We start from the raw sequence: 24636 nt of genomic DNA, 5'->3' as shown, positions 1-24636 counted from the left end.
TGTTCCTTGTGTTTCGGTATATTTTCTCATGGGATATCGATTCAAAAACAATTCCAATAAAGCGAACAAAAACATTAAAATGATTATTTTTCTCCATGACGGCTACTATTAAAAACCTTTAATTCGTTTTCGTAATCGTTAGGAAAATATTTCTGTAAACTCGTCTCTTGTAAATTTTCTTTTGTATTTAAGTCATTGTAATCACGTTTTGTAAAATAATAAGTGTTATTTAAATATATTTGTGCCAAGATCCTGTTTTATTTTAGCAATTAGATATCGCAAACATGTAGAATCATGAAAAAAATATTATTAGTATATTATTTGTCCTTAGGAAAAATTTAGTATAAAAGGCTTTGAAAAACGCATTCTTTGATATCATAATATTTTAGTGGCCTTTACATGCCTTTACTCTATAATGTTAAATACCGAAAGATTCTTGATCACCAAAAGGACATGTGTAATAGCCACATAAAAAAAACCACAATTTTACTTTAAAAAACTAGTTAAACTTAATAAAAAACTAACCATAACTTTAAAGCTATTCAATAATTTGCAGTGAAAAAGACAACTTTTAAAAAAAGCAAGTGCTATTAAGGTTAATAGTAAAGATTTCGATGACGAATAAATTTGTTTACGCAATTCCCTACATGCGACTTTGTGCTGTTATTTTAACTCGGAGGTTTTGTTGTATTCAGGAAGCTCGGAAATATCTCCAAAATACTGCAATACCTGTACTCTCGTTAATCTCGCTACTCAACCCCCAGAGCGTAAATTTTTCGACAAGTTGTTACCAATAGCATCAAGACATGTAGTTGAATGATTATTTTTTTATTAATAAACTCCATAATGCCAGCAAGTGTGCTGAAGAATATCTATATAACTTACGCCGTCAGTTCTAAATTAACAAATAAATATAATTTCAATTAATTATAATAATGTAATCGTGGTTATCCATGTATTTCTTTTCCAGTTCTCGTAGTAGCAGATAAATTAAAATATGCACTCGATACGTGAGGTCTAAAACGAACTGGGAACTCTCCTGGGATATTTTTAGCATAGTTTTTGCAAAGTGCCAAAAACATTGTATTCATGATTTTGGCAAAGATTTCTACAAACATGGTAATGAATAACATCCTGGAAGTTAATTAATTTAACACATTTCTTAACTTTTATGCCTGGTTTTCAAAAAATTATCATTAATAATATCATAAAAAATTTGAACTTAGGCTAAATCTTTTAATTTCTTAAACAAAATAATATGGATTTTTATTGTCAACAGGATGTGTACATATTTTTAATATGTATATGAATTTTAATCAAAGACAAAGTACACAAAAAATATAACAAAAGGAAAAGCAAAGTTTGTTAGACAATATAAATATAAGGAACAATATAATTTCTTAAAATTTTCAATGATATCATAAATTTATTTTGTAATTATCCGTAATTATTAACTGAAAACCCACGCTGAATTCTAGAAACGCATCTGCTCGTTGCTACATAAGTTACTGATAAGGATACAGTTTATTTTTGTTTGATGAAGTCGTCGTTCATTTTAAGAAAATATCGCCGGAAAAAACTATTGTTATATTTTCGTCTTGCATACGCTTTTAAGAAACTCCTTTAGGAAACTTGTGTCTTAAATTTTGATTGTTCGTTAATAAAAGAGTACTCAGTTTTTGGTAATAGGAAAATAATTAACTACTCTATTTTTTAAAAACACCCTACCCATTGTTTACTCGATCTACCTATTCTAAATCTAAATAAAATTTTGTTTCGAAAATTACATAGTTACACAATTTTACGTCCCTGAAGTCTTATAATCTTAAAATATAGGAATGTACGTTTTGTTAGTTCAGCAATCAAATTTCATTACTTGCTGGCTACAGCATACATAGTAATGTATGGAGCGTCTCTGGCACATGTGATTTACAAGTGGATTTGTCAGTGTCATAACAATTCGCTTTTTTGCTCAGTGAAACTGAATACAGTTTCAATTTGCTAACTTCTGCTGTCAAATATAGCATAAGAATCGATTCCGTTTGACGGAAACGATAGCCATTGAAATGACTGGGCTAATGGTCACTCTCATATCTCATAACAAAAATGTATACCTAAATAAAATTTTAAATTTTTGTACAAAATCATATTAACCTACCTAATAATAAACCTAATGAACCTAATGAAAAATCTGATAGTGATCTATGATACTTTTCAAAATTACTATTATTTTCATTATACAACAGAAAAAATATTCTGCCCCTGTGCAATAAATAAATATCAAACATAGTTAAAAATTTTAATATGGTTTAAATTATTGCAAAACATAACGAGTAAAAACAAAAATTGTTTTAATTTTAGAAACTATCGTTGTTTCAAAAAAAACAAAATCATATTATGCTATGCAAAAATCATTAAAATATGTTTACCGTCCCTGGTGCGGAGTACTATACTATACTATATTACTAGATTATATATGAACTTTAGTAATACATGTATCATAGATAATATACTGTTAGACATTCCATTGACATTTATCAATGTAATTGTCAGTGAGTTTTGTACAATATATTTTATGGTACATCGAATAACAAAAATTCCAAAAATTGTTTTATGTGGTTTGCTGTTTATAAATATTCACTTGAAATCTAAAATTTTATACTTTGGTTATTTTACCAAAGTATTTCATCATTGTTCCCCCGAACCATGTCTCATGTAACAGACATGAAAGTTCTTTTTACGAGATTGTTTTCTATTAAAAATGGGTAAGCAGGAATATGTCTTATTTTGACTATTTTCTTTTTATTTCTAACAAATATATTGAAACCTAGAACAGTAGCAATTTATCCCGACCTTGATAACATTAATTGATTATTAAAGGTTATGTGTTAAAATCTCGAATAGATTGTTTTTTCTGACCGGCTCCTTGGATGTAAGTATGTATATATATATATATTGGCTTGTATATAATATATACACTTTTTCATATATTAATTTTTAGTTATACCATAAAATGTATATATGAAATGTACAAATATGAAAAGTAATAGACATTCTTGTTCTTAAACCATGACAACTAGAAACGAATTTTATAAAAATATCTTTGTAGGGTAGTCAGATTTATATTACTTTATTAAAAAATAAAAAAATTGATGCAGTAATAAATTTATTGTGGTGTTATCAAATAGAAATATTGTAATACAAATATTATAAAATCCAGTTGCAATTCAATTTAAAAAGTACCTTTTCTTATATACAAAATTAACTTTTAGTCTTTGTCTCTAGAAGTATTTTCAATAGGTGGTGCCCTTATTTCTAAAATTCTTTTAGGATATTTAATACATATTAATTATAGAGTTGAATACATATTTAATTATTTCTGTTATTATTTAATACATTCTTGTTAATATCTAATATGCTATATCTATATGAAATTTCAATAAATGTATATTATTATGATAATATGAATATTATATGATCTTAAAATCACAGTACCCATTTTATAATTTAGTAATTCCACTTATGTTGTTGGGATGTCTTTATGTCTCAATTTTCTTTATATCTAGCGGCTAATAAGCCATCTCTAAAATTTACACCTTAATTTATTTACTCTCTTTGTCTTTATTAATACATATTTTTTACATTCAGTTCTAGGTTAAATAACATAAGGTTTAGTGGAAGAAACTTTAGCCAAGAATCGGAACGATCACAGCAAGCTATCAAAGTTAGCTCAACTATCCCACCTCTGTCAGAGCCTCTTCCAAATCTACCCCCCGTGACTTACTCCTCTGCTAAATCTGAAGATTCCATTACTGAAGTTACAGTCTTAAGTAATGGTCTAAGAGTAGCCTCAGAAAAAAAATTTGGGCAATTTTGTACTGCAGGAGGTAAGCTTATAAATGTAATATATTTATTAAAATTTTTAGTAACATGTTTAAATGTGCAAAAATTAAAACAATGTTATTATTACAGTGGTAATAGATTCTGGGCCAAGATATGAAGTAGCATACCCTAATGGCATCTGTCACTTCCTTGAAAAACTCAGTTTTGGTGTGAGTAAAAATTGATATTTACAATATCTTAATTGTGAAGTGATCTTGTTCCTTATTATATCACTATTCTTTTCACACTTAAATTAATGAACACCTTACCCAACTTTTTTGAATCAATTATGATTTTTTTACTTCTTTTATTTATAGGCCACTCATAAATTTCCTACAAGAGATGTGATGTTAAGAGAACTGGAAAGACATGGCGGAATTTGTGATTGCCAAGGTTCTCGAGATACCACTGTTTATGCAACCAGTGCTGATTCTAGAGGCCTTGAAGCTATTACACAGGTATAATTTGAATTAAATATAAGTCTATTATTGACTTCATTTCTAAAAGTCGTTCATTTTTAAAATTACACAAAAGAAATTTTTTACTTTATTTATTTTGTTGTCTGTTTTAAAATTAATGATTATAAAATGTTGTGAATATTACTAAAATATGCAGTGGTGTACCAAGAACTTTTGCCGCCCGGGGCGATCTCCAGTTTGCCGCCCCTTCTATTATAAGTCAATCAAATAGTGGTTTTTTATAAATTAATACACATAAATAAATTATTAAGTTATTTAATCAATATTAATTAATACACAGAGTAATTTTTTTAGACATATGTGTATGCACTCGTAAACATATTTATATAATATCTACTCTTCTTTCTAGCTTTCATACTAGAAAAATCGTGTATAATGCTCTCAAAATTAAAATTATTTGTAATTTCTTGTTCTATTGGTAATATTGCAAGAGTTTTTGGTCTTAATTGACTCATTGTAGAACGAAGATAATTTTTTATCAACTTCAATTTTGAGAAGCTTCTTTCGCAACTACCGACACTGATTGAAATTGTTAAAAAAATTCTTAACAAAATTACAATGTTGGGAACAGAATTTTAATTTATTATTCAAGAAAGAAAATAAATATGAAATGAATATGTTGCTTTTTACAACTATAAGTAAATTTAAAAAATGCCGCCCCAAAGTAAGTGCCGCCCGGTGCGGACCGCACCCACCGCCCCCCCCTAGGTACGCCACTGAAAATATGTATTGCTATGACAAATGTTAGATTTGATTAAATAAATAATTAATAATTTAAAGTTAACAATCTTATGGCAGAGCTTCATGCAAGCATAAAAATGATTATTAATCTTGTCTATTACCCAATTACAGGTATTGGCAGAAGTGACCTTAAGACCACAATTATCTTCAGATGAAATTGAAGCAGCAAGGCAAGCAGTGGCATTTGAATTAGAAACATTATCCATGCGGCCAGAGCAAGAAACAATTTTAATGGATATGATTCATGCAGTAAGTATATTACTATAGTACATATATGTGTATGTATATATATATATATATATATATATATATATATATATCTGTTAAGGTTTCTCACGAAAGTACTTTATACTACATAAAATAATTACAGGAATAAGAACAGAAATGGTACAAAGTATAGTATTTAATATGTTTGGATATTTCAAGTTTTTTTATAATTTCAGGCTGCATACAAAGGAAACACTCTAGGATTACCAAAAATATGTCCCAAAGAAAATGTACTTAAGATTGACAGAGGAACTATAATAAATTATTTGAAAAATCACTACACACCTGATAGAATGGTGGTTGCGGCTGTGGGAGTAAGAAAGTTTTTATTTTTTAAATATCATGTGGTCATATTGGATTTTGTAGTTTCAGTCCATAGACTCCACTGCAAGGCGTAGGTTTCCCCCAAAGGAATCTTCGAGAGGGATATACTATAATTGCACCACACTTGGCAGGTAAACAATTGCAGTGTGCTATTATGATATGCAGATACAGTAGTATCTGCATATCATAATAACACAGTAGGCACATAATAGCACAATAGGCAGTAGCCTATCCCCTGAAAACTTGTTTGTGACCATTGCCAATCTTATGTAATTAATGCACAATGTGTGAATTATATATAAGACTGTATCCCTTGAATTGAACCCGTGACTTGCGGTCGCAAGTCGCTGATATCAAATAATGTAATAAAAAACTTATACAGGCTTTAAAAACTACCCTTAGAAGAATCATTAGTTATTAGTCACTGATTAAACAATTGCCAAACTCTGTAAACAAAAAAATATATTAAATGAATATGCAGTGAAGGTTATTTTTGAATATTTTACTTTAGGGTGTTAGTTGGTTGTTCTAATTTTGATTTAATTTTACAATAAATAATTGTACCTGTTTTTAAAAGATTTTTTTTTCAAACAGAGTGAACATTGACCCAAACCAAGATTATTTTCTTCTTTGAGTGTCTATCTAAGCTTGAAGGAGTCCCAAAAAAAGATGTTAGTTTAAGTCATAATTCTTGTTATTTCTAATGATTAAAACGCATTCACAATTTACAGGTGGACCATGAACCTTTTGTTGAACATGTACAAAAATACTTTGTGGATATGAAACCAATGTGGAGCTCGGAAAACAGTGAATCATTTACACAAATAGTGGACAAGACTGTTGCAAATTATACTGGTGGTATTATACAGGTAAGATATTATAATTCCACAAGGCTTTTTCAATATTATCATTCTATGATTTAATTCTACTTAATTTCCTTTTTGCTAGATTTTCCATCACATTGTAATTATAGTTTTTAAAAATTTTGTTCACCTTAAAGACTTCAATGCTGACTAAAAATATGCAATATATATATATATATATATATATATATATATATAATGTACATATCATAAGGTAAACGCTTTGCTCTTTTGTGGTCTGATAGTAGGAACCAATCATCAATGTCAGAATGCTAAACATGTATGGAATCTCAGCCTAAGCCAAGTTCCACTTCTGAATGTCTTTGCGGCCTTTGTCATGGTCTGCTTGCCTAAGTAACTAAAGAGCTTGGCAGTTCGCTATCCAGTGGAATTTGTGCCCATAATGTCACTTAATGGAAATTTAAACTTTAATGTAATAATTCCTAATTACTAATATTTCTTTCTAGGATGAATGTGAAGTGCCATTGTATCCAGGTTCAGACTTACCTGAATTATCCCATGTTGTTATTGGAATAGAAAGTAAGTAATTATAATTGAAGGCAATTTAAACAAATGAACATGTCATTCACTGTTGATTTTTAAATAAACATATATTCTTGAAGTATAGGTTATTTCTTGATACAAACGAAACCTTTACAAAATCAAGTTTAGATAAAAACATCCTTTTCGAAACTCTCGATCATTAATTCTGGCGTCCTATATCCAACAAGCAAAAATGGAGTGTACATATTTACCTAAAGTTATTTTGTTAAGAATTAATTGAGACAACTTCAATGAATTACTAATATAAATGTGTAAACTTGTCACTATTGTGTCTCAAGTAAGTTATTCACATCACTTACCTATTTATTTCAGGAATTCAATACCAAGTGCTTTCCATAATAAGCTATAGCGTCGATTTACGTAAATATGTGTCTATGTAATAGATAACTGTTAATGAGTTGTTATTTTCAGGTTGTGCTCATAGCGCTCCGGATTTCGTAGCCACATGCGTTTTGAACATGATGATGGGTGGCGGTGGATCTTTTTCTGCAGGCGGTCCAGGGAAAGGAATGTACACCCGCCTTTACACAAATGTTCTTAACAGGTAAAAACTAAAAATTATTTCTGTAACACTTTTTGCCTGCTGACATATACAGCTACACCTATTTTGAAATGGTAGAGCATTGAAGACTTTAGTCTAGAACTTTTTGAAATATCTAAAGCTCATAAGCAACCTCGCGTGTTTTGACTTGAGTTAACACATTACTATTACTTGGATTGGGAGGCCGTCAAATGCTTTAATCACACAGAAAGATGTTACATAAAGAGGTCTCAGTTAAAGGTTTTATTTAATATGTATCTAACGAAACCTTCGATTCGATATATAATGAATGAGAATCCTTGACTGATCAAATTGAAATGCTACACACATATGTTTGTGTTTCTATAGCTGATAAGAAAATCACAGTTCTTTAATTACACAATATTTTATTCATATCATCATTACAGCCAAAGAACATCCATTGCTGGATATAGGCTACCCTATAGATTTGCAACAACACTGGTTAGAAACAGACAACATCTTCCGACGACCTTAACAAAGTTGTCTTAAAGCTCCAGCGGCCATCTGTTCTGCGAGCTATGTACCCTGCCCACTGCCATTTCAACTTACTCATATAATAGGACTTATCAAAACTTGGCCTATGATGATTACTTTTCATATTCAGTGTCTCTACGGGTCTGTATGTATTTTGATAAAAGTGATTAAAAATTGGTATATAACCAGTGGATGATAAAAAATAAATTAACGATTGATTGGTCGTCAGATATCACTGGATGTTCAATGCGACTGCATATAATCACGCTTATGTGGACACCGGTTTGTTCTGTGTGCACTCTGCGTCGCCGCCCAATCGCATTTATGACACCACGCTGGTCATCGCACGCGAGCTGTCCAACATGGCCGGAAAAGTCGGCGAAACTGAATTACGGGTAAATACCATTTGATATGTCCAATAGTTATAAAACATTCTTTACTGTTGATTAAAATTAGAATTAAATTATACATTACAAGTACCATTCTTTTAAACTCTTATTAAAAACGTGAAACTTGTCTAAATTATTACAATATGTTTTATTATGCACAAATAATTGAACATCATTCAATAATATATTGTAATTACCAGGTAGAGTGGGTACTAGAGAATGCACGTATTATTGCTCATTTATGTCAAAAAAAGGATGTGCGTTTACATGGGGACCAAATGCAAGTTTAGATCTGTCTGTTCCTGTGCTAGTTTTTTTTTGTTGGTTTCAATTTAGTCCTTAATTTGGCGTTTTTGCATTGATATCTTTTGGGTTGTAGTCAATGATTTGACAACACAGGAACAAAAATATTAAAGCGGTATTTAGGATCGACCTTGAATACTGACAGGTGTTTTTTAAAAATCTTGACGGAATGCTTCTCCAAAAATAATCTTAAAATTAGCATCATCAATAAACATTCATTGGATGTCAGTATATAGAAAGGTGAAGGATATACATACAACAAATGTTGCAGAGAAATACTTATAAAATTTAAATCCTTAATTATATTTAAGGCCATAAAATAATTATGTTTTTCGAATAGCTCCGAATTATTATTTAAAAAAAAAAGTTGCTATGTAAAGGTATTATTTTATTTCTTTCCAATTGTTGACATTCACTACAATCACGCGTACAAAAAATGCGTTTGAAAACGCGCTAAATTAACTCTGTCATGCAAACTTAGCATAGTATTTTTATATGTAGACTTGCTTTTTGTTAATAAATATCTAAATGTATTCTATTAATTACACATGCTTAGCGAGTAATTCTTAAGTAAGTTGACATGAGACAATATAACAACATTTTGATTTGGAGAAATAGCTGTGTTTTAAATGTGATAAATTGGAATGTATGATTTCGCAGAGGGCTAAAACACAACTCCAGTCAATGTTGCTGATGAATTTGGAAGCAAGACCTGTTGTATTCGAGGATGTTGGCCGTCAAGTATTAGCGACCGGGAAGAGGAAACCGCCATCCTATTTCATTAATGAAATTGGTTAGAAAAACAAATTATATTATTTATTGAAAATCATTTATGTATATATAGTATTTCTTCTGAGTATTCTGTTATTTAATCAACAATTAATTCCACAGAAAAAATTACTGCTGACGACATTGTACGTGTAGCAAGGAAAATGCTTAGTAAAAGACCTTCAGTAGCCGCACGTGGAAAACTAACGCATTTACCTACATTCGAAGAAATCCAGGCAAACATGACACTGGACAAAAGTGACGCGCCACAAGGACGACGACTCAATTTATTCAGAGTTTAAATTTAAAATAAAATAGGTGTTATGTTGAAAACAAAAGATTATTTTGGTCATGTTTAGGAATAAAAGGTTAGTTTATTCATTCTATCGAGGTTTTATTAACGTTCCACCTTAATTTCTGTGTTTTTATTGAAGAGCAAAAGAGTTGCAAACTAACATTTCAAGATTAAGTTCTCAGTGGTGACCATGATTACAACATTTTCGTATGGAACCCGAATAGAATCCTTCTAAAACCTAAACAGACCTGTACAGGGTTTTGCCTAATACTTGGTACACCCTGAACACTAGAACTGCAGTTGTATTAATAAGTACAGTATGTTAATAAATTAAAAACCTTAATAAACCTTCTTAGATAATCTTGAGTATTATTTTTAATCTTAAACTTCCTGTTAGTGGGTATGCAAATCTTTTAAATAAAAACTTTGTTTTATGTAAAGCAGACTATAATCGAGTTTACAAAACGCTAATATTAAACAGCTGTACTTGATATTGATTCTTAGCTAACATTAATTTCTGACTTAATTTTTAGCAAAGTAATTCATTCACTCAAACTGTATATTATTATTTGTAATGAATAAATAATTATAGAACAAATTTGTAATTATTGTCATCATTATAACTTCACTTCTTGTTACATTTTTTTTTTAATTTTTTAATCCTAAGTATTCTAAAATTTGGCGATGAATCCCTTTTATAAAGTTATACCTTATACTGCGAAGAAATATGCTGTTTAGTCGACTATGGAAGTTATTAAATATGAACTATGAAACTTGATCCCAAATTAACCTACACAGTACTATACTATTTTATTAAAGAGAAATGTAACGCTTTCTCTATAGTTAATCTAATTGAAAAAGCTCGTTATTCATCTCAGATGACTTATAAATATTTGTAGTACCACGAAAAGAGAAGCTTTGGAAAAAATACGCCGTGTAACTAACAACAAATCCAAATAAGCTAAAGATACCATATGACATAAATGGAAAATACTATAATATTGTTTAGCGGTAATTACTCGTCGCCAGAGTATGAATTCATTTGTTGCTAGACTTATCTCTAAAAATAATTGATTTTTCGTGAATACGAAACTGAACTGAACCGAATACGAAATTACAGTATATTCACCACAGTATATTGCTGAAAACCTTTAGGAAAAATCACGCTGCGGTCTGGTTTTATCATCCTGGAATTCCATAAGATCCGGAATTGCTAATGCCTAGACTTATTTTAATAAAAATAGTTTTTCAGATTCAGTCTTACCTATAACAACTTTTAGTACGAAATTTTGGAGACGGCTTTTATTAGTCAGCATAAGATAAAGAATGGAACTATTATAATCGCAGAAGCAAGCATGTGATATTCGTTAGTACGTATATTACTCACTTGTATTTTTCAAATACAATAGTGTTTTTTATAATACGCTGACTGCAAATTAATTTGCATCCAAATGTTCGATTTCTGATTTAAAAAAATATTATTTTCTAAGAAGGAATGGGTTTCAAATGAAATTACTTTGTTTTTTAAATATAAAATGTGTATAAATTTAAATAACAATTTCAGTTATATACATGTGTCATGTTTCTGTAACAATTATTAGGTTTCATATTATATTGATAGTAATGATTTTTCAGTCTTATTAAATAGTTATATAAGTATCTTGAGCATTTGAAATAATAAAAACGAAACAGGATTTCAAAGAAAATAATTCAAAATTATGCCAAGCTAACAGCTTTAAAATAGTAACCATATGTTTATTTATATTTTTCAGCTTATCCATATCCCTTAAAATGGTAGCCTAACATTTTTTTTATTTAACCTTAAGTAAATAGCCTACCCATATATATTATTCAATTAAAAAATTAGAATGCTATTATTTTATAATTTATTATTGTGCTAATTTCACAACAGTTCTAGCTGCTTCGTCTGCATCATTTATTATTTTGAATGGAAGTTCTGATTCTTCAAGGATTTTCTTAGCAATGGCTGCGTTAGTACCTTCCAAGCGAATAACAAGTGGATGTTTTGGAGGGCTCTCTTTACAAGCTGCTACTATACCATTGGCAACTGTAGCACAGTTTACAATACCTGTAATAAAACATAGCTTCACTTTATATCAAAATTTGTGAAGCATTTTATACACGAGTTCACCCTTAAATCAATATGTTACATCAGATCAAATAATTTTACTTCATAGTCTTTTTTCATGCTTACAAACTTACTGTTTCTCGGTCGATTTAAACAATTTTTTATGAATCCACAAGAAAAAAAAATCCTATGTCCTTTTTTACTAAATATTTAATAAGACCAATAAGTAGTAGTAAAGTAAGTAAGTAGACCAGTAGTTTGAATGTTTTGGACTATGACATAATATTTCACAAGTTTAATCCCACAATACAAAGCCTAAATAATATTATTTCCAATCTACTTTAAGCTTTAATGGATGTTGTGACCACAATGACACCACATAGATTTAATATTAAATTAGATTGACTTATGCATAAAAGCTTTCAGGCATTCTCTACCAGTACCAACTTGTGTAAATGTGGATTTTATGGTCTGCCTTAACAAGGATTGTTAAAAAAGGGTTAATAGGTAAAGAATAAGAATAACTATAGTAATTCCATAACCCCTTAGGCATATAACTTACCAGCAAACACATTAACAAATATTGCTTTGACTTTTGGATCTGACTCTAAAATCCTCAATGCTGCTGAGACTTGTGCCTGTCCAACACCTCCACCTAGATCTAAAAAGTTTGCTGGCCTTCCTCCACTTAACATAATAAGATCCATTGTAGCCATTGCAAGGCCAGCACCATTCACCATGCATCCAATGCTGCCATCCATATCTATGTATGTTAAATTAAGTGAAGCAGCCTCTCTCTGAAATAAATAAAATTTTAGTTAAAATAAATCAACATTATACACCAATACCATAGAAAAATCTTGATAATTATGATTATTAAGAAAATAATATAACTTGTTTACAATGAAAATGAAAAGGATGTTTTAAAATGGCAATATGTTAAATGTCAAGGGCATTTTAGAATAATTACTACCCAACAAACAGGTATATTAAAAATGAACAAATGTATATTTTTTATTAAAATTCTCAAGTTGATTTTGAAGTTACAGTAGTTGGAAAACAATAAAAAAATAGTAAAACCTATTCTTGTTACAAACATAATATATAACCATAATTGCCTTACTTCTCTTGGGTCAACACCCGATACATCATCCAAAGCAAATATCTCCTGCTGTCTAAATTGGGCATTATCATCGAAATTAATTTTTGCATCTACTGCTACCACGCGTCCATCATCTGTTTCAACTAAAGGATTAATTTCAAGTTGTGTGGCATCCACCTAAAAATATAGGAGTAAAAAAATTTGAAAATATTATACATAGGACACAGAAGACACTTTCTAGTTACAAATTGATAATATTTTTAGACATCTTTAATATGGAAAACAACAATCAATGAAAAGTTTAAGCCTACGGTGTTGTATATAATTAAAATTACTTAGTCACATTTTGGGTGTCAAATCTTACTTGTATATGAGTTTCCACCTACGTTGCAATGAATAATTTTATGAATTTCTACCTACAAAGGAGGTTTAGGTGGCAGCCATCATCTCACAAAGAGGGCAGTGACATTTAGTAATATAAGTTTATACTGCTAACCAAAACTTTTTTAAAAATCTAATCACTTTATAATAACTATTTGGTTAATATAAGCATAATATTAAACATTTAGTATATTTTTTTTAACAAATTGTCTATTACTTAACAATTAAATGAAATATTGCATGTTGTATGAAGCATATCTGATTTGCCTCCTGAATGTCAATATTGGCTCTTACAGACAAAGTACCAATAATGTCTATTTTAATAATAATTTAAATCAATACAATACTTTTTTACTAATCGACTTTTTTGATGAGATGTAAATTTATAATAAAAGATATCATTTGTCAATCTACACAATTAAAATACAAGTGATTACGAAGATATAACCAAAAAATTGTTATACCTTAATAAACAAGTCCCATAATTTTTTTAATTCGTCTGCACACTTCTTTGCCATGGTGCCTTTAAATTCTAAAAATGCTGCAATTTCATCAGCCATTTCATCTGTTATCCCTTCATAAATATCAATGGGGACAGTCTTCAATAAATGTGGAGTCTTTTCTGCAACTGCCTCAATGTCCATACCACCAGCAGGAGAAGCAACTAAAGCAGCACCGTTATAAGATCTTTCCATAATAATACTAATATACGTCTCTCTTACTATATTAACGCTTTCTGCTACCATTACTTTATCAACTAATATACCCTCTTTGGGTGTTTGCTTCGTGATTAACTTATGACCGATCATGTTTTTAGCTAAGGGTACTATTTCTAAGGGATTTTTAGTTAAATGAACACCTCCTTTAAACCCATTGTCGAAATGTCCTTTTCCTCTTCCACCTGCCAAAATTTGAGCCTTAATCACGTACTCTTGAGCTTTAAAGTCTGACAAGATCTTCGAGTCTAATTTTGCATCAAGAAGGCGAAAGTTCTGAATAGATACTTGATGTTTTTTTAGCAAATCCTTACTATGATATTCTTGGAGATTTAAATTTCTTCTAGAATGTACCGGTGGACTGTATTTTACTCTAGAACTCAAAAGGTTTAAAACTGTCATATTTCTTTTATTTAGCGCTGCCATAATGAACTTCGTACACAGTTTATTTTTAAAAAACCAACATTAAACGTAAAAATTATGAAACTTATGTAACTACAGACTTGCACCAATAAATATAAAGATAAGAAAAACGTGTACGAATAGTCGGTTATTGGTAAAGGAGAGCGAAACAATATTTAGCTATTATATAAAGTCGCGATAACAGATGTCCGATGATAGCGGACAAATAACTTGAATTTCATAGGTATGTTGATATTTGGGTTATAGTTGTTCGCATATATATTACTCAACGTGTATATAGTTACGTGCATATGTATCACTCAACGTTGCAATAAAGTTTACATTAAGAGTTTCTAATATTCTTTGTGTTAACAATACAAAATTGAAAGTATTAAATCTAAAAAAATTACAAATAAGTTGTACGTTCAAAATAATAAACCCTTTTTATGTCATTTGGCGTGAAATTTACTTAAGCATGGTCATAGAACATGTTAAATTCTTCGAATTATATTAATTAATTAATCAATTGTAGAGTATGTTCGAATGAAAAAAGATATGTAGGTAGCTTAAAAATCTACATAATTTACTGTTAGTAGATTACCAACCTGATTTTGATAATGGAATTAAAGTACTATACTGATGAGATTGTCCCATGTTAAATAATTTTAAGGAAAAGTGTAGTAATTTAGTGAATATGGATAAACCATGTCTTTTTTCATTAAAATAATGATTTTTTTTGATAAAAAATAAAATGACTTTATTATCAACTACACTTTATAACAAACAATTTTAAAATTAATACTAAAGAATAAATATTACGCTTTGAAAAACAAAGTTATTATTTTTTTCTTAAATTATATAGACAAACAACTATTATTATTTTTTACAACTATTAATTGTCTAACAAAAGTGTGTTCGCTTTTGATTTATAATGATTTTTCATTAAATAAAGGCACTTTTATCTTACTTTTAATTAAAATTGACATTTTTTGTTTATTTGGTATTATATTGATATTATATTGAACATATATCATTTGTCCAATATAATATTATATAAAATCAATGAAATTGAGTGAACAGTTTACATAGAATATTTACATAATTTAATTGTTTTCAAAATAAAATACATGACGAATACTAGAATAAGAAATAAAGTAAAAAAATTACAATTTTTGATTTCTAAAGTGGATTGTGAATTTGATTTAATATGAGTAAAATATATGGCAACTTCATAGTGTTGCCAACAAGCTTTTACTTGCGTCTCTGTAACCCCGACCACTTCCTTTTTCCCGTGTTCTTTTGACAACGCGAGGTTATAATTTCTGTTTAGCCTAAAAGTAAATGTTAACTCTGTTAATTTGTTTTGATTATTCTTGAGATTAATAGTATTAAGTGTTAAAAGTATTTGTTATTGTTTTAGGTGCTAAATATGACGGAGGAAAACTGGAATGACGAAAGTATGGAAGTGGGCAGCATGGCCGTAGAAAGCATGCCACTGCCGCAGGCGGCTGACATTCCAGAAATTAAACTCTTTGGAAGATGGAGCTGTTATGATGTCCAGGTTTCAGATATGTCTCTTCAAGATTACATTTCTGTCAAAGAGAAATATGCTAAGTATTTGCCTCATTCTGCTGGCAGATATGCTCACAAGCGATTCCGAAAAGCTCAATGTCCTATTGTTGAGCGCTTAACTAACTCTCTGATGATGCACGGGCGCAATAATGGTAAGAAACTCATGGCGGTTCGCATCGTAAAGCATGCCTTTGAGATTATTCACCTCCTGACCGGGGAGAATCCCCTTCAAGTACTGGTCACTGCTATTATAAACTCTGGGCCCCGTGAAGACTCCACTAGAATTGGTCGTGCTGGTACTGTTCGTCGTCAAGCTGTTGATGTATCTCCTCTTCGTCGTGTCAACCAAGCTATCTGGCTATTGTGCACGGGTGCACGAGAAGCCGCTTTCAGAAACATCAAAACAATTGCAGAGTGTGTTGCTGATGAACTGATCAATGCAGCAAAGGGTTCATCAAATTCCTATGCCATCAAGAAGAAAGATGAGCTGGAGCGTGTTGCTAAATCCAACCGTTAAATTTCTTAAGGGTGGATCAATAAAATTTAAAAATATGTATGTTTTTTCATTCACTTTTCATTTATTCTTTTTTTAATTTAAAAAGACAAACTTCTGTTGTTCATTTAAGTTATTATTGGGTATTAAAATAATGTTAAATTTCAGTGTTTTTTGCAACATTTTGTAATAGAAAATCAAGGAAATAGATTATGTGGAATATACTTTTGTAGCATATATAACAAGTAATAGGTAAATTTGTTTTGAGAAGATACATTTATTTTAATAAGATAGAAGACACATTTAATTTTTTCAGATTTTTAATAAATTATTTACATCCTTTGAAGCACTTTTGAGTTTCATTCCTTGACTGAATTATAAAAAAGCCACAAATACATTTATTCATAATATTCAAGTATCAAAATTTTACATTTTTTTTGATTTTGTCATTTTGTTGGAGCCAATTATAAAAAATGCATTGATTAATATATCAGCTAAAATGAACTCTTAATATGCTAACAATGGTACATTTTTTTAGTCTATGAAAAACTAGAAAATTTATAAGGATGTTTGTGTTTTTTTTTGTATGTGTTGTTAAGTTGCAGAGAGTTTCACAAAACGATTACAAAAAACTATTGTGTAGGAAAGGGTTAAACACATTTTAAGTTCAATTAATAATTTACATGTACTCTGGCAATGAAAATATATACATATTATAATCAATTACATGTCAAAGTTAGTATTTAAGAATAAATTACTTGATTTGAACATAATTATTTTTTAATGCTAGAATTTCTTTAATAAAGAAACTAAATGACTGTTAAACAGTAATGCATACAGTTCCTGCTACACTGTTTTACAGGTCAGAGAGTTAGTTAATAATTAACAGCTTTGTTAAAATTAGCTGCAATTTTTTTAATGATTGAATATAATGGATTCATGCTTGGATGCCCATATTTAGAAACAATAACTTCTTATTGATGTATCTTAGAATAAAACTATCAATTTATGAGATGCCTTCTTCCACCTTTTTACCGGTCTTGAATAGAAAAAAATTGAAGGTCAGTGAAAATATGGTAAGTCTATCACCTATGGGCTGAAGAAGAATGGCTTTAACAGAAGGAAATGGAGTACCAGTAATAAGAATTAATTATTTATGTGTATTGGCACATACATATATAAGCAGTTTTAATTAATGTCAAAATCAGTGGAAGAAGGCTCTTTTTATCTAATTATTTTTTAACCAGTTGCATATAAAGATTGATAGTTATGGAATATGTCAGATATTCACAGTTCTTATATAGAAATAAACTTGATATGTCTGGGAGACACCTAAAAGATTTATGCACATATCATTAGTTTTTATATTTACCACAAGTACACACTATAGACCTAATGAAACAAACCAAGTAATGTCTAAAGGTGTTGAGCACACACTCGCAAATTAGTTTTCGTAAATTTGGGCCGATTGAATCACTCAACAATAGCGGCATATTCTGCTTGAAAAGTAGAGATCACTAGAATTTTTTTTCATAGACCACCAAGATTTAGCTCGTTCTGGTTGATGCCTAGCAGCTACATGTCTATCCTATTCCCAAAACTCTACAAGTAATGTGAAGATTAGATCAGGAATATGCCAGTATTCACAAAAAAAAAACAGTAACTTAGCATTTAATAAATCTTCCTATGCTATCTGCTATATTGATGGGCGTGAAGTCAAGATTTTAATTCTTCTCCATCAAATTCAAATAAATTCTAGTGAACCCCACTTACAAATTGTGAACCTCATTATTTTGTCACACCAATGTAGGCCTTTGTTTAGTCTTTCGTGAAACTGGTGCAGCCCATCTGTGCCATTTTGGGATCTAAGGGTCTAGAGTAAGAGCAAAAATGATTATCATTATTTATTAACATAAAAATAGTGTTATAAATAGTAACAAAGACGGAAAAGGGAGCCAAGCAGAGTTGCAATAAGACGTCGGACAGACGCATACGTGATAGCGAATGTATAGAGAAATAGCGCGGCTAAATGGCGTGAGAGATGCCGTTGGGCTATGTACACAAACGTCGTCGTGACCTCTTGCCACGATTTCTAGCTTTTCCAATCTATGAGTTGCAAAACTTCTTGTATATGCTCTCCAAGGCTGGAATCTTCCTCGACAACCTCTACCCGTGTACAGTGGTCCAACATCGACGAATCTTTTAAAACATCCCTTCATATATGGACCGAACATGTTCAATTTTAATCCCAAATCGTACTTCCATTCCACGTAATATGGATACCATCTGTACATTCTAACTTGTCTATCATAGTAACGCCACGTATCGTAATAATGACACCTTGCTCTGAAAAATCTCGCCATATCGCGATTAGAAATATCATCAGAATCGAAAATATCGTGACAGATGCTGTTTGATGGTATCAGCGTGTCGTTTAAGCCGCACCAGTAACATGAAATGATATAGGGATAAGTAATGTGCCAATACTCTGTAAAATGAATATGATACCATGCACGGCGAGCGGGCAGTGTTCCCGTGGTTTTAGTAGTGAATGCGGGCCAGTGCGTCCTGTATCCCTTTGACTTTGTTACACGTAAAGATGAGTTATCATAGTTTATAAAAGGCTCTTCTGTACTATACGAAGCAGATTCAACGGAGTATTTTCTTTCCCGATATGGAGTTTCTTCGGTTTGACCACCCTTACTTAAAAAAGGTAGAGCGGACGCATTTAAACGGAAGCTATTATCTTTTCTATTTCCTGAAAAAACTTGACGCAATATAGGAATTTCGTTCATCAAATCTTCATAAGTTTTGTCATCTAGGTTCTTTATAATTTCTAGATCGGCGTTAGGCACATATTCTTGTCGGTTTCGGAAACGCGACAATAGCGAGCATGATGCATAGTTCAATAAAATAATCAAAATTAGTAAAAGCCTTGAATATAAAGTATTTACAGACATACTATTTCAAACATGTCAGTAATGACTTTTAAAAGATATTACAACTATTTTGATCTATTTTAGTTTTGTTTTTCACGTTGTGTTACTAAATATAAGAAAATGTGGAATTCTTCATTTTAAAACCTTATATGTATTAGTAATTATGTATATAAATCAATATAATGTCGGGAAAATAAACACGAACAAAATGTCACCTTTGTGTATAATTAAAGAGATAGTAGGTTACCTCGTCCGGAATGTTCACCTACATGGATGCATTTTTAGGGTTCATCCGAAGGTGCAATGATAGAAGATGGACGGAACATTAATACTGTAAAATTATTTAATACAGTCTTCAAAATGTGTCCTTTGAAACACAGGGACTAGCAGTGATGCCTTTATAATATTTCTACACCTGGGGCATAAGCATTATTTCAAAGGGTTTAGATAGATGTCTTCTATCGGCGCATATCTTTAACATTTACTATCCAAGGGCAATGAATCTTTTACGAATACTCTTCATAGTTCGTAAACAGTGATCTTGTATAATTAATACTGAATGTGCTGCCTTCAACATACGACGAAACCTATGCTTTTAAAATTATCCCGGTATAAAACTTCCGAAAATCTAAAGTAAAAGTTCGGCAACTTTTCAACATTATCATTTCAACCTGAACGGCATCCAATAGATAAAACTACTGGGGCCTTATGAAGTCCTGCATTAATCGCCACGATTCTTAACTCCTTTCACTTTCACAATCTTATTCATATCAGTTAACAATGTAGTCAACGTAACAAAGTTACAGCAGATAATGTAATTTAGATCATTTTAACGTAGGTTTAATTAAAATCTGACTGAGTTTTTTAAGTAGCTCAATGCATTCGCCTGCTAATTGCTTACATACTGCTCTCAGCTAAGATTCGCGGCATATTAATAAAATGTTCAAAACTGAAATTTTTTAGAAATTATATACCATGAACAATGAGTTATATTAATTCAATTAATCTGATTTTTTTCAATGAGAGGTGTGTGATGCATTTAGAAGAATTAAAGTTTCGGTTAAAACAATTTTGCCTTTGTTTATATATATAATAGGTGACCCGGCCACGCGTTGCTGTGGCTAAAGTTTTTGTTATATTACATTATAGTAAACAATCTAAATTGACTCCTTATTTGACTTTCTACTACTATAACCCTTTAGTACAATAAAATTATTTACGAACAAAGACGAAAATGTTGATGTTGGTATACAAATTCACTGGATTGAGATTTGAAGGGGAAGTACGTTGAACACAATTAATTAAAATGTTCTTACACTTGATATTAAGCAGAAATCAACAGGTACAAAATAAAAATTTATCAGATTTATTATTTCTATTTATTTTATAACAAATATAAGTATAATACAGTAAATAACATGTGACGCTTAAACTCATAAATGAGGTATGCAAGGCAGACAGTCTTAAACTTTTAAACATTAATATCTATTTTTTTGAATTATAAATACTTTCAATTTCAATTTAATTTAACACCAATCGGTGCACAATGTTTTTGGTTAACCTGTCTTTAGCTAACACAAATAGATTCGACGGTTTCCCAACACGTGAACACGCAACATATAGTTGCCCATGAGAAAAACATGGATTTTCCAAATCTAAACCACAAATGGACATTGTTTGACCTTGAGATTTATTTATAGACATGGCGAAAGCTAAACGAATTGGAAACTGTAGCCTTTTGAAGGGTATGGTAGAATCTGATGGTATCATCGGAATACGTGGCAGCAGGACCACTTTTCCTTTAAACTTCCCAGCCAAAATGGTTGCTTCAAGAATGTTTCCGGTGATCTTTTTGATGACCAAACGCGTACCGTTACATAATTGAGGTGGATTCAAATTACGGAGGAGAATAATAGGGGAACCAATCTTTAATCGAAGATTATGTGGTGGCATTCCAGGGATATCTAATGAATTTAAAAATTCAATCGGAAAATTTACACTTTCATTTTCATCAACAACAGTATCGATTGATTTAAAAGACATCAGATCGCCTGGTAACAACTGTTGTATCTGGAAGTTAATTTCATCAACATCAACGTTTTTGGCTGCCAAAATCGCCCGTTGACTAAGCCATTCATGATTCAAATAATTATTCTGTATATCCGGGAAAATACTATGAATCAATTCATTTTTATCCTGAACAACAGTGCAAAAATTGTCTGTTTGTTTAATGCATTGCGTATTTAGTTGCAGTTCTATTTTACCGTTCCCAATATCTAGTAGTTGTTCGGAAAATATTTGTGCTGATGGATCATTTTGCAATTGTACTCGCATATTTATGGTCAATCGAAGTGTTTCAACACTTCGCGATAAGAATGATTGTTTCAAACATGCATTAATCTCATCCGCGAAAGTAGAGCGAGGTATAACCGGTAAGGTCTGCCGGAAGTCACCAGACAAAAGTAAGATAGCACCACTGAAAAGTTTATTATTGCTGTTTAAATCTTGCATAGTTCTGTTTAATGCTTCAAGTGAATATTTGTGTGCCATTGTGCACTCATCTCAAATTATTATAGAACTCTTCCGCAACACTGCAGCTATTCCACTATTCTTTTTGATGTTACACATTGCATCTGGTTTATTATGAACGTCCAATGGCAGCTTGAATGTTGAATGTGCTGTTCGCCCACCATCCAGTTAAGTAGCCGCAATGCCTGACGATGCTACTGCTAATGCGATTTTTTGTTGTGACCGTATTTTGGCAAGAATCAACGATATTAAAAATGTCTTACCGGTTCCACCGGTTGCATACAAGACAAAAAAAATCGCCTTGTTCAGCAGCAACAGCCAGCATAATCCGATCATAAATAATTTTTTGTTCTGCTGTCAGTAACGGTTTACTGTTCATGATAATTGTTGCTAAACTTCCATGGTCATATTGATTTTCTCGTTGTAAATCGGTATTGACTAAGTCGGTGGCTGGACGATTAGGTGATGGCATACCATAATGATTAAGTGGTAAATTTGAAATAAGAACACATAAATCCTCGATTAAGACCAATGCTTCATTGTACATCTCTGGTGTATAATCTATGTTTTGGGATTGATTTGTTTGTCTAATTTGGTGCAAGATGTCTTCTGTCATACAATTTTTATATTTTTCCCACAAAGTTTGTGCTTGCGAGGGATAACATGTCGTCAAAATAATTGCAAACAACTGACGAATGTTATTCGGTGTTGATGTCAATGCAGCGTCAGCAAGCGTTAAGTCCCAATGGTTATCGTCTTCTAGCAATTGCAGTTCACGACATGCATCCTGGTATGTAATTCAAAAGACGTTGGTCCGGGAACATTCACCAATAACAAACGTAAATAGAAGCACTCACGTTGCTTTGGATGTACCGTGTAAAGTCTCCCCAATGTCTTAGCTTTGAATATGCCTGTAATGGAAAGATGTGAATTTCCTTGTTTCCGTGGCTCCCATTTTTTACTGGATTTGTTCCATGTGAAATAACGTGGAACATCACCATACACCAATGTCTTCGCGAATTGGCCAAAAACATCAGGTTTTTGACACAATGTAAAAAATTCAGTTAGAGTCGTTTTCGGAGCTTCGAACACTCTTTGGAGAACATTTTCTTCAGTGAAGTATACACGTTGACCGTTTTCAAGATGTATTGCCAGATGTTGGACAGCAGGATCTCTTTCGTGGATGGGAAAGCTGAGAATATGCCAAATAGCTTCATTGCTGCTAATGTATCTGCCCATTTGGTATCGTGCTATTTCATCATTTTTATTAATGTTTTGTACTTCAAATATGGCCAAATCACTGCCTTTGTTTACATAATTACAAATATACTTAATTGGTTTAACAGAACTACAAAGCTCAATATTGATATGAGCTTTGTAAGTTTTTGAAAGTAGTGGTGAGTATGGTACCACCCACTCATTATCAAACTCAACTTGATTTGGAAAGTTCGGCAGTCGCATTGTAAATGTGTGGCCACCATTCTCAGTACTTCCGCGGCGATACTTTGGATAACCATCAATATCCGTGATCGTGTCATTCGAATGCAGCTTTGGGAAGTTTTTTAAAGGAAGTTAATATCTGGTGCATATTCAAAGGCAAGCCGAACGAATGATGCACATGTTAATGAGCGGCTGATCCGTTGCCTTTGTCGATCTAGTGCTCGTACTGTAGCTATGTTTCGTTCTCGTGCCACTCTTGTTCTCGTAATATTCTGTTGCAGACGTTCGTCACGCTGTTCTTGAGATTCTCGTGCGCGACTTTCTGCAGTCCTGATTCTTTGAGCTGCATTTCTTGTTTCGATTTGTTCTGGTAATTGCTGAGCTCTTTCAACACGTTTGCGTCGCGACCCTTTGCTGCTCGCGTTGTTGAGGTTAGATTTTTTCGGTGGCATTTGACTGAAAATAATAATTTAATCATTTAAATATTAGAAAGAGGAACTGAAAAACATGTTATCATAGCACATTGAAATAATAAGTGCAAAATAATTTTCAATAGAGATTAAATAAAAATAATATAAAAATTTTTGTACAATTATTGAAAAAGTGTGGGGAGTTTTGTGCCATTTTCTCATTGATATATTAATTAACTTTTATAAAACTATGTGATATTACTTACATGTGTAAATTGAAATTATTGTTCCTGTGCTCCTACTGTGGCTATGTCTCGTTCTCCTGCTGCTCTTGTTCTTATGATATTCTCTTGAAGACGTTCGTTACACTGTTCTTGAGATTCTTGTGCATGACCTTCTTGTTGTGCTGTACTGATTCTTTGTGCTAGATTTCTTGATTCAATTTGTTCTGCCAACTGATGGGCTCTTTTAATACGTTTGCGTCGTGCCTCTCTGGTGCTCGCGTTGTTGAGGTTAGATTTTTTCGGTGGCATTTGACTGAAAATAATAAATTATCGTTTAAATATGAGAAAAAAAAAATTGAAAATCATTCTAATTAACTTTTATAATTATGTGATAATACTGACATGTACATATTTAAATTATAGAGTTT

General features: G+C 31.2%; 3 protein-coding genes across 4 annotated transcripts; 2 read left to right on the top strand and 1 right to left on the bottom strand.

The window, feature by feature from the left end:
- The first annotated feature begins 2541 nt into the window (after positions 1-2541).
- LOC137929467 (mitochondrial-processing peptidase subunit alpha) lies at positions 2542-10387 on the top strand. Its single transcript, XM_068772434.1, has 12 exons — positions 2542-2765; positions 3649-3887; positions 3973-4052; positions 4200-4340; positions 5214-5351; positions 5546-5683; positions 6425-6562; positions 7024-7096; positions 7532-7664; positions 8386-8551; positions 9509-9641; positions 9740-10387. The coding sequence occupies exons 1-12, from the start codon at positions 2707-2709 to the stop codon at positions 9916-9918; spliced, it is 1617 nt and encodes a 538-aa protein (XP_068628535.1). The 5' UTR covers positions 2542-2706; the 3' UTR covers positions 9919-10387.
- Positions 10388-11489: 1102 nt separating this feature from the next.
- ScsbetaG (Succinyl-coenzyme A synthetase beta subunit, GDP-forming) lies at positions 11490-14837 on the bottom strand. The gene is made up of 4 exons (XM_068773142.1): positions 13948-14837; positions 13124-13279; positions 12563-12797; positions 11490-12000 (listed from the first exon to the last, which is right to left on the bottom strand). The coding sequence occupies exons 1-4, from the start codon at positions 14623-14625 to the stop codon at positions 11801-11803; spliced, it is 1269 nt and encodes a 422-aa protein (XP_068629243.1). The 5' UTR covers positions 14626-14837; the 3' UTR covers positions 11490-11800.
- A 997-nt stretch (positions 14838-15834) lies between these two features.
- LOC137929977 (small ribosomal subunit protein uS7) lies at positions 15835-16725 on the top strand. Of its 2 annotated transcripts, none has more exons than XM_068773143.1 (2): positions 15835-15938; positions 16022-16725. In XM_068773143.1, exon 2 carries the CDS (start codon positions 16031-16033, stop codon positions 16688-16690), a length of 660 nt encoding a protein of 219 aa, XP_068629244.1. In that variant the 5' UTR covers positions 15835-15938; positions 16022-16030; the 3' UTR covers positions 16691-16725. The 2 variants fall into 2 exon arrangements, with proteins under 2 accessions (XP_068629244.1, XP_068629245.1); XM_068773144.1 differs by having other exon boundaries at positions 15864-15938; positions 16004-16725.
- The last annotated feature ends 7911 nt before the right edge of the window (positions 16726-24636 follow it).

This window comes from Battus philenor, unplaced genomic scaffold, assembly GCF_028537555.1.
Source record: "Battus philenor isolate CCGP_79_NKW_IND1 unplaced genomic scaffold, ilBatPhil1.0.hap1 SCAF_5, whole genome shotgun sequence".
NCBI classification, from domain to species: Eukaryota; Metazoa; Arthropoda; class Insecta; order Lepidoptera; family Papilionidae; genus Battus; species Battus philenor.
This window is presented reverse-complemented; position numbering and strand designations above follow the sequence as displayed.

Bases quoted from the DNA above. Each gene is read 5' to 3' on its own strand.
- ScsbetaG (XM_068773142.1), bottom strand. From the start codon at position 14,625: ATGGCAGCGCTAAATAAAAGAAATATGACAGTTTTAAACCTTTTGAGT. The intron at 13,280-13,947 runs GTATAACAATTT...CTATATTTTTAG, and splicing joins TATGGGACTTGTTTATTAAG to GTGGATGCCACACAACTTGA. The intron at 12,798-13,123 runs GTAAGGCAATTA...TATTTATTTCAG, and splicing joins CGGGTGTTGACCCAAGAGAA to AGAGAGGCTGCTTCACTTAA.
- LOC137929977 (XM_068773143.1), top strand. From the start codon at position 16,031: ATGACGGAGGAAAACTGGAATGACGAAAGTATGGAAGTGGGCAGCATG.
- LOC137929467 (XM_068772434.1), top strand. From the start codon at position 2,707: ATGTCTCATGTAACAGACATGAAAGTTCTTTTTACGAGATTGTTTTCT. The intron at 4,341-5,213 runs GTATAATTTGAA...ACCCAATTACAG, and splicing joins GCCTTGAAGCTATTACACAG to GTATTGGCAGAAGTGACCTT. The intron at 7,665-8,385 runs GTAAAAACTAAA...ATTGGTCGTCAG, and splicing joins TACACAAATGTTCTTAACAG to ATATCACTGGATGTTCAATG.